General features: G+C 60.6%; 1 protein-coding gene across 3 annotated transcripts in view; it reads left to right on the plus strand.

Annotated features, from left to right (window-relative positions):
- DPP9 (dipeptidyl peptidase 9) overlaps positions 1 to 15134 on the plus strand; it is a 39886-nt gene that overhangs the window by 19843 nt on the left and 4909 nt on the right. For 2 of the 3 annotated variants that reach the window (XM_057540606.1, XM_057540608.1), the window contains 10 exons: positions 1068 to 1168; positions 1833 to 2010; positions 2229 to 2391; positions 6007 to 6086; positions 8879 to 9031; positions 9433 to 9568; positions 11549 to 11694; positions 12641 to 12787; positions 13879 to 14031; positions 14658 to 14800. In XM_057540606.1, the coding sequence (XP_057396589.1) occupies positions 1068 to 1168; positions 1833 to 2010; positions 2229 to 2391; positions 6007 to 6086; positions 8879 to 9031; positions 9433 to 9568; positions 11549 to 11694; positions 12641 to 12787; positions 13879 to 14031; positions 14658 to 14800 (1400 nt within the window). Of the gene's footprint in view, positions 1 to 1067; positions 1169 to 1832; positions 2011 to 2228; positions 2392 to 6006; positions 6087 to 8878; positions 9032 to 9432; positions 9569 to 11548; positions 11695 to 12640; positions 12788 to 13878; positions 14032 to 14153; positions 14289 to 14657; positions 14801 to 15134 lie in introns of those variants that run through there. The other variant, XM_057540607.1, reaches the window with a different exon arrangement.

Consider the following 15134-nt stretch of genomic DNA (forward strand, 5'->3'; position numbering starts at 1 on the left):
GGCAGAGGAGGCTAGGGGGAGAAGGGTGGTAGGGATGCCCAGCCCCACGTGGGGATGTCAGAGGGCGACGCCCCTCGCGGCAGAGGTTGGAGCAGGCAGACGAGCCGGGAAGCCCCTGCGTATGTTTGCCGAAATGGCTTCTCATGTAATGTTTCATAAAAAAAGCGTGAGATTAAATACACCTGTTTTCATGATTGAGGGGGATGGTTTTTGGTTTGGGCATGATTAGACCCTAACCAAACCCCTTCTGCACTCTTGACCAGAACATTCCGGCAGATTCTACAGGGATCTGTCCTAAGTGGCTTTGCCGAGCCCCCAGATGTTGTAAATGGTTCCTGGCCCCGTGGGATGGGCAGGGTCCTGAGGCGGCCGTGGGTTTTGCCCACTGAACAGGCAGCTGGGGCAGGCGGGGGTTGGTGGCGAGCCTGGGTGTGGGCCGTGCTGAGCCCCTGCCCGCCTCTCTCCTCTCGCCCCTCCCGGGGAGACGCGCCGCCAGCCCCGTGTCACCTCCAGGAAGCTGCAGCGGCCAGAGGCTCTGTCTTACCCAGGGCCACCCGGCTCTTCAGTGACACCCCAGGCCAGAGCCCTTGGTTTCCAGGCAACAGGCTGTCGTAGCAAAGTACCACTGGGAGGTTTAAGCCACTGAAGTTCTTCATCTCCAGGTTCTGGAGGCTAAAGGTCCAAAGTCAAGGTGTCGACAGGGCTGGCTCCTTCTGAGGCCTTGCGGGAAGGTCTGTTCCAGGCCGCCCCCCTTGGCTTGGAGAGAGCTGCCTGCTCCCTGTGTCTCGTCGCAAGACGTTCTCTGCCTGTGTGGTGCTTCTGTCCCTTTCTATAAGGACACCCGTCCTGTTAGGTTGGGCCCCACCCCCACCCCAGTACGACCTCATCTGAACTAGTTACACCTGCGACCACCCCGTTTCCAAATAAGGCCCCCTTCTGAGGTACCAGGAGTTAGGGCTCCAACATGTGGAGCCGTGGGGGGAACACAGTGCCCCCAACAGTGGCTGTCTCCTCCTGGGCAGCACATGGCCAGGCCGGACTGTGACCCGGGTCTGCTTTGCCTTTAGATTGTGTCGACACAGGAGAAGGAGCTGGTGCAGCCCTTCAGCACGCTCTTCCCGAAGGTGGAGTACATCGCCAGGGCCGGCTGGACGCGCGACGGCAAATAGTGAGTGTCTCCCTCGCAGGGTAGAAGGTGTCCCTTCGCAGTCATTTTCTAACCCTTCTGCCCACGTTGGGGCAGACACCTCTAAACCAGGGCCCCAAACCACCACCCGGGGGCCAAATCCAGCCCGCTGCCCGTTACCGTACAGCCCACAAGCCAAGAATGGCTTGTCCGTTTTTCAGTGATGCAGGGGGAGATCCAAAGAAGAGTATTTTGGGGACTTCCCTGGTGGTGCAGTGGTGAGGTCTCTGTGCTTCCACTGCAGGGGGTGCGGGTTCGATCCCTGGTCGGGGAACTAAGGTCCCACATGCCGCCCAGCACGACTGGGGGGGGGGAAAAAGTTAAACTGTCCACTTAGAGTAAAATATGAAACAAAGGATAAATAAAGGCCGAGGACTTGGCAGAAATTGGCCAGGTTTACAAATGATGTGAGGTGTTTTCAGAACTAGCTGGATTGCGCAGTTCTGTCAGCACCCCCGTCGCCCCCTGAGCGGGCGTGCCGGCCAGGGACCCTTTGCGTGCTGCAGGGTCACCTGCTCAGGTGTCAGTGAGGTCGGCAAAGGAGGCGCCGTTCTGATCAAACACAAGTGTGGACAGGGGGCCGTCGGGCCCTGGCTGGCCTCCGCTGGCCCCTGAGGTGCCGGCCCTCTCTTGTCTTGCCCCCCAGTGCCTGGGCCATGTTCCTGGACCGGCCGCAGCAGCGGCTCCAGCTCGTCCTCCTGCCCCCGGCCCTGTTCATCCCCACCACCGAGAGCGAGGAGCAGCGGGCAGCCTTCGCCAGAGCCATGCCCAGGAACGTCCAGCCGCACGTGGTGTACGAGGAGGTCACCGACGTGTGGATCAACGTAAGGGCGGGGGGGTGTGCCCCGCGTCCCCGCCCCCAGGTCCCCAGCTGGGCAGGGGCTGGCGATGTGGAGAAGCCAGCTCAGGAGGGAGAGTCGGCGGTGTCTGACCTCTAGCCAGGCTGTCGGAGCCTCCCCTTTCTCAAAGGGATGTGTGCTGCCCGCCCGCCCCCCCCAGCCCCCGCTTCTGACACGTCCTCTCTCTCTCTCTGCCCGGACAGGTTCACGACATCTTCTATCCCTTCCCCCAACCAGAGGGAGAGGACGAACTCTGCTTCATCCGCGCCAACGAGTGCAAGACCGGCTTCTGCCACTTGTACAAAGTCACTGCTGTTTTGAAGCCCCGCGGCTACGACTGGACCCAGCCCTTCAGCCCCGGGGAAGGTGAGCAACCCTGACTAACACCTTGCTCATCGCCTGTGGTTCAAGCCTGTGGTTTGTTCCCTGGTCCCGCCCCAGAGGGAGCGGGTGCCAATGACTAAGAGGCCGGCCTTTCCCAACGCCATTCCTGGTCTGGCAGGGTTATCACAGCCAGCTCCCGGCTTATTCAGGCGGCAGTATTTATTGAGCACCGACTACATGCCAGGTCCTTCACACACCAAGTCTGTGCTGTCTGGCTCTTTATAGGAAAAGCTGCCCCGCCCTAGGTGCGGGGGTATCACTGTAGGAAGAGAAAAGCGAAGACCTCTGCTCTGGTGGAGGAAGCAGGCATCATCCAAATACAGTGAAAAGAGGCCAGGAGGCCAGGGGCACAGCAGTGGATAACGTGCCACAGAGCAGAGACCGGGTGGAGGCGGAGGCAGCCGCAACGCAGCGCTCCAGGCCGAGGGACACCCCGTGCAAAGGCCCTGGGGCAGGGCAGGGCTGGGCCTGGCGTGTTGGAGGGACAGCCAGGAGGCCCGTGTGGCTGGAGCATAGTGAGCAATGGGGAGAGAGGGAGGAGGGGAGGGCAGGGAGGGGACGGGGCAGGTGGCACAGGGCCTCGTGGGCGGCCGCGGGGAGGACTAGGGCTTTTACCATTGACCTTCGGCCGGTTTAGAATGATTCTTGTGGCTGTTCATGGAGCAGAGCCTGAGGGAGTGGGGAGGTGACAAAGTTGGGGTCAGGCAGTGGGGCTGAGCTGACTCTGCTGTAGATCCAGGTGGGCCCGATTCTGGATGTACTTGACTGCTGAGCTGACGTGGTGGATTGCACTGGGGTCTGAGAGAGAGAGAGAGGGATGGCGTGGATTTCTGAAAGGGTTTTGGAGTTCCAGTCTGAGACGGAAAGACTCTGAGGGGACAGTTTAGGAGAGAACTATTGAGTTGGGTTTTGGACGTGTTCAAGTTGAAGCTCCGTGCAGTTTCCGGGGACCAGGGTGGATCCGCGGTGGGAACGTGGGCGTCCTCACACACGGATGGCATCTCAGCCTGGGGACAGGCCGGGGCACCAAGGGCGGAGCCTGGGTAGGGAGGGTGTGGTCTGAGTGCCAAGCCAGGGCTGTCCGAGCTTGGAGCAGGGTCTCCCCGGCACTGCGGACATCAGGGCCGGGTCACTCTCTGGGGGGTGTCCCGGGCCCTGTGGGGTGGGGAGCAGCCCCCCTGCCGCCACCCACTCGATGCCAGGAGCGCCCCCGTCGTGACAACCACAGATATCCCCAGATACCACCCAGTGTCCCCTAGGTGTGGGACTGTCCTGGATGAGCCGCAGGGCTTCGAGGCCGTGCCCGCTAAGGAGCCTGAGGCCGCCACGGTGTGGAGACGGTCACCCGAGGGAGAGGGTATCGGGGGGGCTCAGGCGCCGCAGGAGCCCGAGGGCCAGGAACAGACGAAGCCACAAGCTGCCGAGGCGTCTGGTGAGATGGGGACCAAGGAGTGACCACCGTCTGGGCGTTGTTGTCCTTCAGGGTTGAGCGCGGCCGTCACAGGCCAGCTGAGCCGTCTCAGAGGTGCTTGTCAGCGTTTGCTTTTCTGTTTGTCTGGAAACACCCTCGCCTTGGAGACTTCACTGGAGCAATCCTCATCCTCCCTCTTGAAACGGGCAGCCAGGAGCTCTCGTTCTGCCTGGTGGCTGTTGAGTGGAGCTCACGGCAGGTGCCCCCAGGGGACCCCTGCCTCTGAGGGGGGCCCTGCTGGTTTCCCCTCCGCCCTGTGGCACTCTGACTGCATCCTGTCCACCGCCTTGCCTCTAGGCCTCCGCCTGCTGCAGGCGGCTGAAAGGTCCAGAAGGCGAGGCCGAAGGGGTGGGTTCCTCGAGGGCGTCCCGGCCGAGTGGGAGGGCCGTCAGGAGGCTGGGGGACCCGGTCAGGAGGAGTGTGTCCAGGTGACACAGGCGGCTCCCCAGCGGGGGGCCGGGAAGGGAGGAGGGAGGGGCCTGGCATGGTCGGCGGGACCCTCTGGACCGTGAGCAGCGTGGGCTTGAGCCCAGAAGACGACTGAGGACAGTCAGAGCGAGTGGGAGCAAGGCAGGGGGACCCGCAGGTTGAGCCATCGCCCAGGCCTCCTGGGGGCCTCCTGGGGGCAGCAGGAGAACTGAGGGCACAGAGACTGTGGACTGGGGGCAGGCGTGTCGGCAGGGCCAGCCCCAGAGGAGGCCTGTGCGGCTGGGCTCCCGGCCTGGGCCCAGCACAGTGGGTGTCAGCAAAGGCGTGAGTGGGCAGGAAGTGGCGCATCGGCCCCCGGTGAGTGAGGGGCGGAGGAGCAGCCCTCCCTCCCGGGTCGTCTTGTGACAAGTCACTCGGCCCAGGTCTCTGCACTGGACGTTCCTGACTGTGCAGCCCTGTGGGTCTGTGCGGGGACATCTGTCCCTCCCTAGGTGACGTTGGCAGTAGTTTGCTTCAGATCCAAGAGGACAGAAAACAATTTTAGGGGCTTCCCTGGTGGCGCAGTGGTTAAGAATCCGCCTGCCAATGCAGGGGACACGGGTTCGAGCCCTGGTCCGGGAAGATCCCACATGCTGCGGAGCAGCTAAGCCTGTGCACCACAACTACTGAAGCCCGCTCACCTACAGCTCATGCTCCGCAACAAAGAGAAGCCACCGCAGTGAGAAGCCCGCGCACCGCAACGAAGAGTAGCCCCTGCTCGCCGCAACTAGAGAAAGCCCATGTGCAGCAACAAAGACCCAACATAGCCAATAAATAAATAAATAAATAAATATTAAAAAAAAAAAAGGAAAGAAAACAATTTTAGCCAGCGCTCATAAACTGTCTTAATAATTTCTAATACGTGGCAAGACACATTCCGTATTGTTATTTACCTGGTAAAAATTCAAAAGCGAGACCTACCCACCAGAAAACCTCCTGTAACTCCACTGAGTCTTTGCTCAGCCCCAGAGTTTAATCAGGATCTGGTTCCCAACATGTCCTAAGCGGTCACAGGTCCAGGGCATGGAAGACCTACCCACCAAAAAACCTCCTGTAACTCCACTGAGCCTTTGCTCAGCCCTAGAGTTTAATCAAGATCTAGTTATGTGGCCTAAGCGGTCACAGGTCCAGGGCATGGAAGACCTACCCACCAAAAAACCTCCTGTAACTCCACTGAGCCTTTGCTCAGCCCTAGAGTTTAATCAAGATCTGGTTATGTGGCCTAAGCGGTCACAGGTCCAGGGCATGGAAGGTGGCAGTTTGACCTGAAGGATTCTAAAATTGGGTGCTTATTTTTTTTGGCTGCATGGCATACGGGATCTTAGTTCCCAAACCAGCCATTGAACCCGCGCCGCCTGCAGAGGAAGCACGGAGTCTTTACCACTGGACCACCAGGGAAGTCCTGGAAATTGGGAGCTTTTGATTAAAATGCAGATCCCTGGTTTTTCTGGGGAAATTCTGGCGCCCCATCCACATGGTGGGAACCCCACACCTCGCTCCCTGGGCCGTGGTGTGGCGGGTCCCTGTACCATCCCTGGGGCCCAGCCGGTGTACCCGCCCGTCACCTGGCTGCCTGGGCTCCGCAGAGAATTCGTTGTGTGCTCTGAGTCCCCATCATAGCTTCCTGGGCCCCCTTCACCTCTTTTCCTTTCTTCCAGATGAATTTAAATGCCCCATCAAGGAGGAGATCACACTGACCAGCGGCGAATGGGAGGTTTTGGCCAGGCACGGCTCCAAGGTACCCGAGTCTCCATGCATGCTTGTACACGCATATGTGCACAGACACAATGCACACGCGCTCCTGCCACCTCCAGACCCCGCGGGCCTGTGGCTTCTCTCTCCGCCCCCCACCCCCGGCCACTCCCTCCTGCTCTGCACACCAAGGGCCACGGGGGCTGTGCTTCCCACCAGCTGGAGACCCTGGGTCCAAGAAGCAGGCTGTCCTGAGCATCCTTTGTCGGATCCTGGTGGGTGAGGCCCAGCCCATTCTCAGTGCCACCTGGAGCATTCACTTAGCCTCCGTCCACTCCGTGAAGCCACCTGTCCCCAGGACAGCAGTCTGTGAGTCTGTGGGACACTGGTGGTGCCCACCGTAGAACTGTCCCGCAGCTTCCGACGGGGGCCCACCCCCATGCCTGCCCCGGGAGGTTCGGGAACAAAAGGTGCAGCTGTAGGGCTGAGAGGTGTACCTTCCACTCCCCGACCCAGATGCTCCATCATAAAAACGTGGTGACCAGAGTACCTTCACCGGGGTCCAGGCCTACAGAATTCCAGATTTTACAGAGAGACCCCTTAATCAGACCTCCTGGATCCCTACCTCACACCAGCATAAAGGCCTCCTGGACCAAAAACTTAGACGGAAAAAACTAAACCATACAAATAACCAGGAGAAGGTGTAGGCCAACCCTTTAAAAACTGAGAGGTGGGCCACCCGTGTGCTGCCCAGGGCTGCCAAGAGAAGGGGGCCAGGCACCCCTGGGCAGCGCGGCCAGGTGACGTGGCTCGGCCTTTCTGGGGTGCAGAGGCGGCATCTGTTACAGCATCAACCCACGTCTCATCCGACCCGGCAGCCCCAGGTCTAGGCGTGGACCTTACGAGGCCACCCCAGGGCACACTCGAGAGGTTAACACGCAAGTGTACGTTGCTGTGCTCTTCATACAGTGGGAAGTAGTGGTTAGAAAACACTCGAGCAAGAGAAAAGTGTCATTGCTGGGTTCTGGTTCTGTAGGTAACCGTGTCCATTCCAGTATGACCACACCTGGCCCTACTCAGCCGCTCTGCTGTGGTTGAACCCCACTGGAGGCCCCTCGCTAGCTGGGTGCTAAGACTCAGTTTCCTCACCTGTGAGATGGGACCATCAGATAGCGCTGGTCCTCTCCACAGCAGTTTCTCCCTTGGCGCCGTGGACGCTCGGGGCCAGAGATGGGCACTGTGGGTGTGGAACAGCCTCCCTGGCCCCCACCCTGGGGGTGACAACCACAGATGTGTCCAGAGGCTGCCAAACGTCCCTGGGGGGCAGAACAGCCCTGGCTGAGGACCCTGCTTTAAAGTACTTTGACGCCCTCAGCGTAGCATCTGGCAGACACACAGGACAGTATTAAAACCTTTCTCTAGGGACTGCCCTGGCGGTCCAGTGGTTAGGACTCGGCGCTTTCACTGCCGAGGGCCTGGGTTCAGTCCCTGCTCAGGGAACTAAGATCCCACAAGCCGTGTAGTGCGGCCAAAAAAAACAAAACCCAAAACCTTTCTTTAACGTGAAAGTTTTACCCTCTGCACGCCTTATCTTTTTACCCAGAAATTTTCTTTAAAAAAAAAAGCATTTTAAGAATTAAAAAGGGAAAGAGAGCCCTCTGCTGCTGCCACGGCCACCATGGCCACATGCTCCGTGTGGCCTGTGCCATGGCCCCGGGCCTCGGTGGGTCCCCCGCCTGGAGATCCTCCTTCCCGCCTGCGTATCTTCTCACATGGTCCTTGTGACAACACCAGCGCACAACTTAACTACGTGTGGTGTGGGGTTTTCCCACGACCTCCTCCATTTCTAGAAAACCTGCATTTATTTTTCAAGGACAGTGACAGCGAACACATCAGTGTTTGTTGTAAAAATTGAATCGTTCTAAATAATCCCCTTCCATCCTCACCCCAGACCCCTGTGACCTCCCCACTCTGCCTCAGAGGTGACCACGGGGGGAGATCACTGCAGATCTTTCCTATTTGCACACGTCTCCACAGGAGCATCATAATGTTAGAGGAGGTATAGGGCTTTTTGAGGCAGTGCAGCTTTATGTGGCCGCGGAGGACCGCGCCGTAATTACGGAACCAGTCCGTCTTGGGCATTCAGGGTGTCACCTCTCTTCAGTCTGAAGAACACTTGGAGCATCTTTGTGCCTTCGTTTTGAACTCGCCTCTCTGGTGGAGTCCTCAGGAGCAATTCCCAGGCGTGTAACCGCCGGTTCAGAGAGTGTGCCTTTTTGCCGTGCCTCTTTAAGCGTCTGTGCTGCACGGTCAGCCCCAGCAAGGCAGTGCCTCTTCCCGGCCCCAGAGCAAGGTTCCTTCCTGCTCCTCCTGAGGACACTGCCTAAGAACCATGCCGGGGGTCTGATGGGCGTCCCCCCAGGAAACCGGTGGGGCAGGAGTTACCACTTGTTAACCCTGAGCACCTGGGTCAGAGCACCTGGGCTGTCCCCACTGGGGACCAGGGCCGGGGACGGGCAGGCCCAGAACAGGCCCTCCCTCAGCCTCTGTCCCAGCACTGGGGCCTCAGCCCCCCTCAGCGGCTGCTCTGGGTCTGCCTGGAAGGAGCTGTCCGGACCTGGAGTTCTGATTCCAAGTCAGACCGGAGAACACGCAGTTAGCCCAGCCCTAGTGGGGTCTGCTCCTGCCCCACGGGGTCTGTGAAGCCTCCCAGACAGGTCTCCAGCCGGCGGGCTCAAGCCAGCTCGGGGAGAACGGGTCCCCTGTCCACAGAACGCTGGGCCCTCCCTGGGGGTGGGGAGGGCGGCCCTGTCACCAAGAGCCCCCGTGCCCCCGCAGATCTGGGTCAACGAGGAGACGAAGCTGGTGTACTTCCAAGGCACGAAGGACACACCCCTGGAGCACCACCTCTACGTGGTCAGCTACGAGTCGGCCGGCGAGATCGTGCGCCTCACCACGCCCGGCTTCTCCCACAGCTGCTCCATGAGCCAGGTGGGCACCTCCCTGATGCTCCCTCCCTTGGAACATTCTAGAACATCAGGCAGCATTCTGGAACATGAGCACAGGGCTACCCCCATCCCGGGCAAGCAGCCGGTGGCCGTTTGCTGGCTGCAGAACCAGCAAGATGGGCACGCTCTGGCGTCGGGCAGGTCTGGCTCTGACCCCCACCCCCGCTGGGTCCAGCAGCCTCCGCCTGGGGACCCCTGGCCAGGGGACAGGCTTCTCTCGCCTCAGTCTGCTTATCTGCAAGGCGGGGCTGGTGGTAACAGCAGCAGAGTTAGGGGAACACAGCACACAGGGTGAAGATGGCATGTGGTTGATGCAGGTGGCGGGCGAGCGGGGGGGGGGGGGGGGAGGCGCCCCGCGGTCTCAGCACCCCGTCCCGCCCGCAGAACTTCGACATGTTCATCAGCCACTACAGCAGCGTGGGCACGCCGCCCTGCGTGCACGTCTACAAGCTGAGCGGCCCCGATGACGACCCCCTGCACAAGCAGCCCCGGTTCTGGGCCAGCATGATGGAGGCGGCCAGTGAGTAGCCCCAGGCCCCCGGGCCCTTGAGGAAGTCCTTCCCCTTGGGAGCCCCAGCTTGCTCGTCGCGGGCCTGGTAAATAAGGCAGGTGAGGGGGCCATCTGGGCGAGCGCAAGGCATTGAGCGGTGCGACCCCAGAGTGGGTTGAGCGTAACCACAGGCCCCGAACTGTCCTATGGGCCCCCCGACACAGTCTCTGGTTTCTGTGCTGCTGTTATGGATGGAGCACATACTCAGTGCAGGAGCCGACTCTGCCAGACGGATGGGGTCCCTACATGGGGCACCCTCGTCCTCAGGGGCGGCCGTCTCCAAGGGCGCCTGTGCAGAGCAGACGCTCCAAAGCCTTCGTTTGTGGAAGGAGCCGGGGGTCGGTCGCGAGGGGCCTCGGGGAGCACGAGGCAGCTTGTCAGTTTGCCCAGGAGCCTCCAGGGTGGCCAGGACTCTGCCCGGCTGACCCCGGGTTCCAATTCTGGCTGCGGAAGCGAAGGCAAGTCAGCTTATCTCTCTGAAATGTTTCCAGTGGCAGCTCGTGGGATGTAAACCAAGCGCTCACGTAGCGCCCAGCTCATAGGAAGCGCTCACTAAAGAGGACGCCCTTCCCTGAACCCAGCCCTGCCACTTGCAGATTTCTAGAACATTGTAGGAAATAGGAATCCCTGGAGTTTGGGGTGTGTTTTATGGGCTGGAAAGCAGTTTGTCACATCACCGCCCCCGAAAGCTGAATAAGTAGGCAGCCCCCTCCATCTGACAGCTCAGTCCCTGACTCTCCCCATGTCACCATGGATGTGACAGCGTGGGAACTCTGGCCCTGGTTCACAGAAGAGGAAACTGAGGGAAGGGAGGGGCCTGCCAAGGCACCCAGCACAGCCAGTGGGGCAGCAATGGGGGCGCGGGTGTCCTGATGCCCAGCCCCGGGCGTGCAGGCAGGCGGACGGGGGCACCACTGCCCCAAAAGTCCAGTCTCGCCGTATTTGTGGGCCACATCTGTGAGAAGCTGGCAAGCTGGCCCGTGGGCCAACTCCGGCCACGTCCAGTCATTTCGGCATCACCCGTGGCGGCTTTGGGGCTGCAGCAGCAGCAGAGTCAAGTACCGTCAGCCCCTCCCTAGCCACAGGTTCCGCATGCATGGATGCAGCCAACAGCAGAGCGTTCCAAAAAGAAAAACTTGAGTTGTGCGTGGCAACTATTTACATAGCACTTGCATCGTATTTACAACTATTTACATAACATTTGGTATCAGGTATTATAAGTAACCTAGAGGTGACTTAAAGCACGCAGGAGGGTGTGCATAGGTTATATGCAAATACTATGCTATTTCATACGAGAGGCTTGAGCATCGGCAGGTTTTGGTATCTGAGGAGCGTCCTAGAACCAATCCCCCGAGGACACAGAGGGACGAGTGTGGTTACAACCCAGAGACACACGATGGCTCTTCTGCGTGTAAAGCCAAAAATACTTACTACTTAGCTTTTTACAGTAAATATTTGCAGACCCCTGACCTACATCACTATTTACTTATTCTCCCCTTAAACCGACACCCTGTTTAACCTAAATGAACTTAAAGGAAGAGTTGTCTTCACCACTGGATTGGAAAACCAGTGTTGCTTTGCAAAGATACAGGTAACCATGAAAATCAGAGAGAGCCCCATCCCCGCCATAAAACTGGCCGTTAATCAGATCCCAGCGCTGTCGTCACCTCCATACTAGATGAGCCAGTGTCGTACTAGATGAGCTCTGGAGTTGGTTCCGGCCAGACTGTGGCCTGGCCCGAGCTGGCTCACAGGGTGCAGGGTCACTTCCGCCCTCAGCCTCTGATTTTAACTGTCGGGCAGCGCAGGAGATGGGGTGCCTCCGGTCCACCCTCTGGGGCTGGGGGAATGTGGGCATCGGCCAGACGTGGGCCCCGCTTCGAGGTGGGCTTCCCGGGCCCACCCTGGCCTAGCCTGGCCCTCAGAGCCACAGCCGCTCTGTCTCCGCAGGCTGCCCCCCGGATTACGTGCCCCCAGAAATCTTCCATTTCCACACGCGCTCGGACGTGCAGCTCTACGGCATGATCTACAAGCCGCACGCCGTGCAGCCAGGGAAGAAGCACCCCACCGTCCTCTTCGTGTACGGAGGCCCGCAGGTGGGCGCTGCCCTGCTCCCCACACCCTCCTCCCTCCACCGGTGCCCCTCCCCATCCCCACTGACCACGCAGGGTCCTTGGGGGCCCCTGGCTCTCCGCACACCCCACCCTCTGCCACAGCCACCCTTTCACCTGCTGATACTCCCGTGTCCCTCTGGGAAGCCCCCCTAAACCCGGCGTGTGTGTCTGGGCCACCGGCCCAGCAGTGACCCACTCTCACCCCTGGTCGCCAGCTTGGGGACAGAGGTGGCCAAGGGCCCTGGGCCCAGCTCTCTGAGAAGGGGACAGGCCAGGCAGGCCGGTTGGCAAGCAGGTCCATCTAAGAGAGCGGTTCTCTGCTGGAGGTGGTCTGTCCCCCAGGTGGTACTTGGCGATGTCTGGGGACATTTGTAGTTGTCGCAGCTGGGGTGGGGGACGCTCCTGGCGTCTGGTGGGTAGAGGCCTCGGATGCTGTCAACACCCTACAGCCAGCGGGATGCCCCCACCCCCAGAGGACGATAAGGCCCCGAACCTTCATCATGCCAAGTAAGGGACTAGCGTAAGTGACGTTACTTGGGGAACACGCTGCCCGCCACCCCCGGCAGTTTTTGTGTCTGATTTTAGAGATAACTGAGGGTAGAAAAGAAAGAGGCTGAAGAAATAAGGGAGTAATTCCACGGAGGGCCTGGGGCAGAGGCCCTGGCCGAGAAGGGAGCCTGGCCGGGGCCTTCCTCTCTGTAGCACATCCCAAGCACAAGGCCTGGTGCACAGTGGGCCCCCGTCTGACCTTCCCCTCCCCCCACGTCCACAACCTGCCTGGGGCCATCCATAGCCTTCACGATAGAGCACAGGCCCCGTCTTCAGGCTGTAAGCCCCCGTCCCGTCCGTCCCGCTGGCGTCTCGCCCGTCTAGCCCATCCTGCTGGTGTTGTATTTCTCACACTCGCCTCGTCTTGCCTTCCCCACAGGTGCAGCTGGTCAATAACTCCTTCAAAGGAATCAAGTATTTGCGGCTTAACACTCTGGCGTCTCTGGGCTACGCCGTGGTCGTGATTGACGGCAGGGGCTCCTGTCAGCGAGGGCTCCGATTTGAAGGGGCCCTGAAAAACCAAATGGTAACATCTCTCCCCAGTCCCTTCCTGTGTGGTGAAGGGGGACCTGGGGCTTGGGGGCGGCCCTGGGGCACCTTCATCAAGGGCAGTCCTGGCCAGGATGTCAGTCATAAGTGGGACGGCCTTTGGAACCAGAGGGAACATCCACTCTGTTGCTCAGCTCTGAGCTGGGCCTGTGGGGAGACAGGTAGACACATGCCCCACCTGGTGCCCAAAACCCAGATGCAGCCAGACACGTCGGTATAGGCCTGAGCAGCAGGAAGTCCCAAGGGTTGGGCAAGACGGGCACTGGTGGCTGTGGAGGCGGTGCTGATGGTGGTGATGGTGATGGTGGTAGTGATAATAACGATAGTGATCGTGATGCGGATGTTGACGGTGGTGATGGTGATGAGGCTGATAATGCTAGTGATGGCGGTGGTGATGCTGATGATGATGGTGATGAGGAGGATGACGGTGATGAGGACGTTGACGGTGGTGGTGGTGATGATGGTGCTGGCGGTGGTGGTGCCGGTGGTGGTGATGACGGTGATGAGGAGGATGACGGTGATGAGGACGTTGACGGTGGTGGTGGTGATGATGGTGCTGGCGGTGGTGGTGCTGGTGGTGGTGATGACGGTGATGAGGAGGATGACGGTGATGAGGACGTTGATGGCGGTGGTGGTGGTGATGATGGTGCTGGCGGTGGTGGTGCTGGTGGTGGTGATGACGGTGATGACACCAGCTGTTCATCAAGCCTCAGCATGCGCCAGGCCTCAGAGTACGGGACACTCAGCATCTCGTTTCATCCTCACACCCACTGTAGACTCGGTCCTGTTCATGTTAACGTCCTCCTTTTGGGGATGAGGAAACTGAGGCCCAGAGAAGGGACATGACTTTCTCAGAGTCAGCCAGGGGATGGCGGGGCAGGGTTGGTGCCAGGCCGGTCTGACCGCCACCCCAGACAGCAGATTTGCATGGGGCCTGGAGAGAGGGGTAGCTTCCAGAGAGCTGCTTTTGATCCAAGAGGAAGAGGGCTCCCTGCGAGGGAAGAGGTGGGACAGCAGGGCGCGTGCCTGGGAAGAGGCCACTGAGAGGTGCCTGGCCTCGTCCCCCAGGGCCAGGTGGAGATCGAGGACCAGGTGGAGGGCTTGCACTTCGTGGCCGAGAAGTATGGCTTCATTGACCTGAGCCGGGTTGCCATCCACGGCTGGTCCTACGGAGGCTTCCTCTCGCTCATGGGGCTGATCCACAAGCCCCAGGTGTTCAAGGTGGGTCCTGCCCCCGCCTCCTCCCTCCTGTCTGCCAGCGCCCACCCGTGCCCCTTGGAGCCCGCCCCCCCGGGGGAGGCATCTTGGCAGGGGCCTTGCCACGTGGCTGTTTCTCCCCGCAGCAGCCCCATGGGGCCGAGCCCCCCTCCTCATTGCCCGCCACTGCTGACCCCAGGATGGCGTCCGGCTGCACAAAACCCCGCCAGCAGCTCTCTGTGGGAGGCTGAGCCCGGGACCCCGGCCTCGGATGGGCAGAGGTGGGGCATGGTGTGAAGAGCGTCGGGGGAGGGGCCCCCAGGCCGGCGGCACTGTCAGGGCACCGCGGGGCGGCGATGAGGAGGCGGAGGCGGCAGGAAGGCAGTGGGCCCAGGGAGGGGCCGATCCCGGCCCCGGCGCGCTCGTTCAGCTCACCCACCCTCCCGAGACAATGCACGGTCCACGGGGGAGACACGTCTGAGGGCCCCTCCCCTGCCAGCCCCCGTGTGCATGCCCGCTCCTCACGTCCTCCGGGGGAGGCCCCGGGACAGCCGGCCAAGCGCAGGCTCCCAGGACCTGACCTTTGTGTGTACGTGTCTCTCTCTTTCTTTCTCTCTCTCTCCCTCCGCTCCATCCACTGTGGCCCTCAGGTGGCCATCGCAGGCGCTCCGGTCACAGTCTGGATGGCCTACGACACAGGGTACACAGAGCGCTACATGGATGTCCCAGAAAACAACCAGCTTGGCTACGAGGCGGGTTCCGTGGCCCTGCACGTGGAGAAGCTGCCCAATGAGTAAGGCCCCCACCCGCTCTGACTTCAGGGTCGCCAGGGCTGGCCGTCCATGAAGCTGGCCTGCCTGTGGCCGGCTGGGCGTGGCTTCCGCACCTCCCACTCTGCCTGCCCCTTGGTCCCCTCTGCTCCCGCAGCCCTCCCTCCTCACCGCTCCTCACTGAAAGCAGGTGCCTGGGAGCGAGGAGGGAGGGAAGCCCCCCAGCCCTGCCCCCAGAAAGATAGAAGGGAAGGTCTAGAGTCGCACCTTGCACGTGTTGGCTCCCCTCACCCCCCAAGCACGCGGCCCACCATGGACCCCCTGAGTTAGTTTTGAACCTGAACGGCCTCTGTCTTG

Source organism: Balaenoptera acutorostrata, chromosome 2 (genome assembly GCF_949987535.1).
Source record: "Balaenoptera acutorostrata chromosome 2, mBalAcu1.1, whole genome shotgun sequence".
Classification (NCBI taxonomy): Eukaryota; Metazoa; Chordata; class Mammalia; order Artiodactyla; family Balaenopteridae; genus Balaenoptera; species Balaenoptera acutorostrata.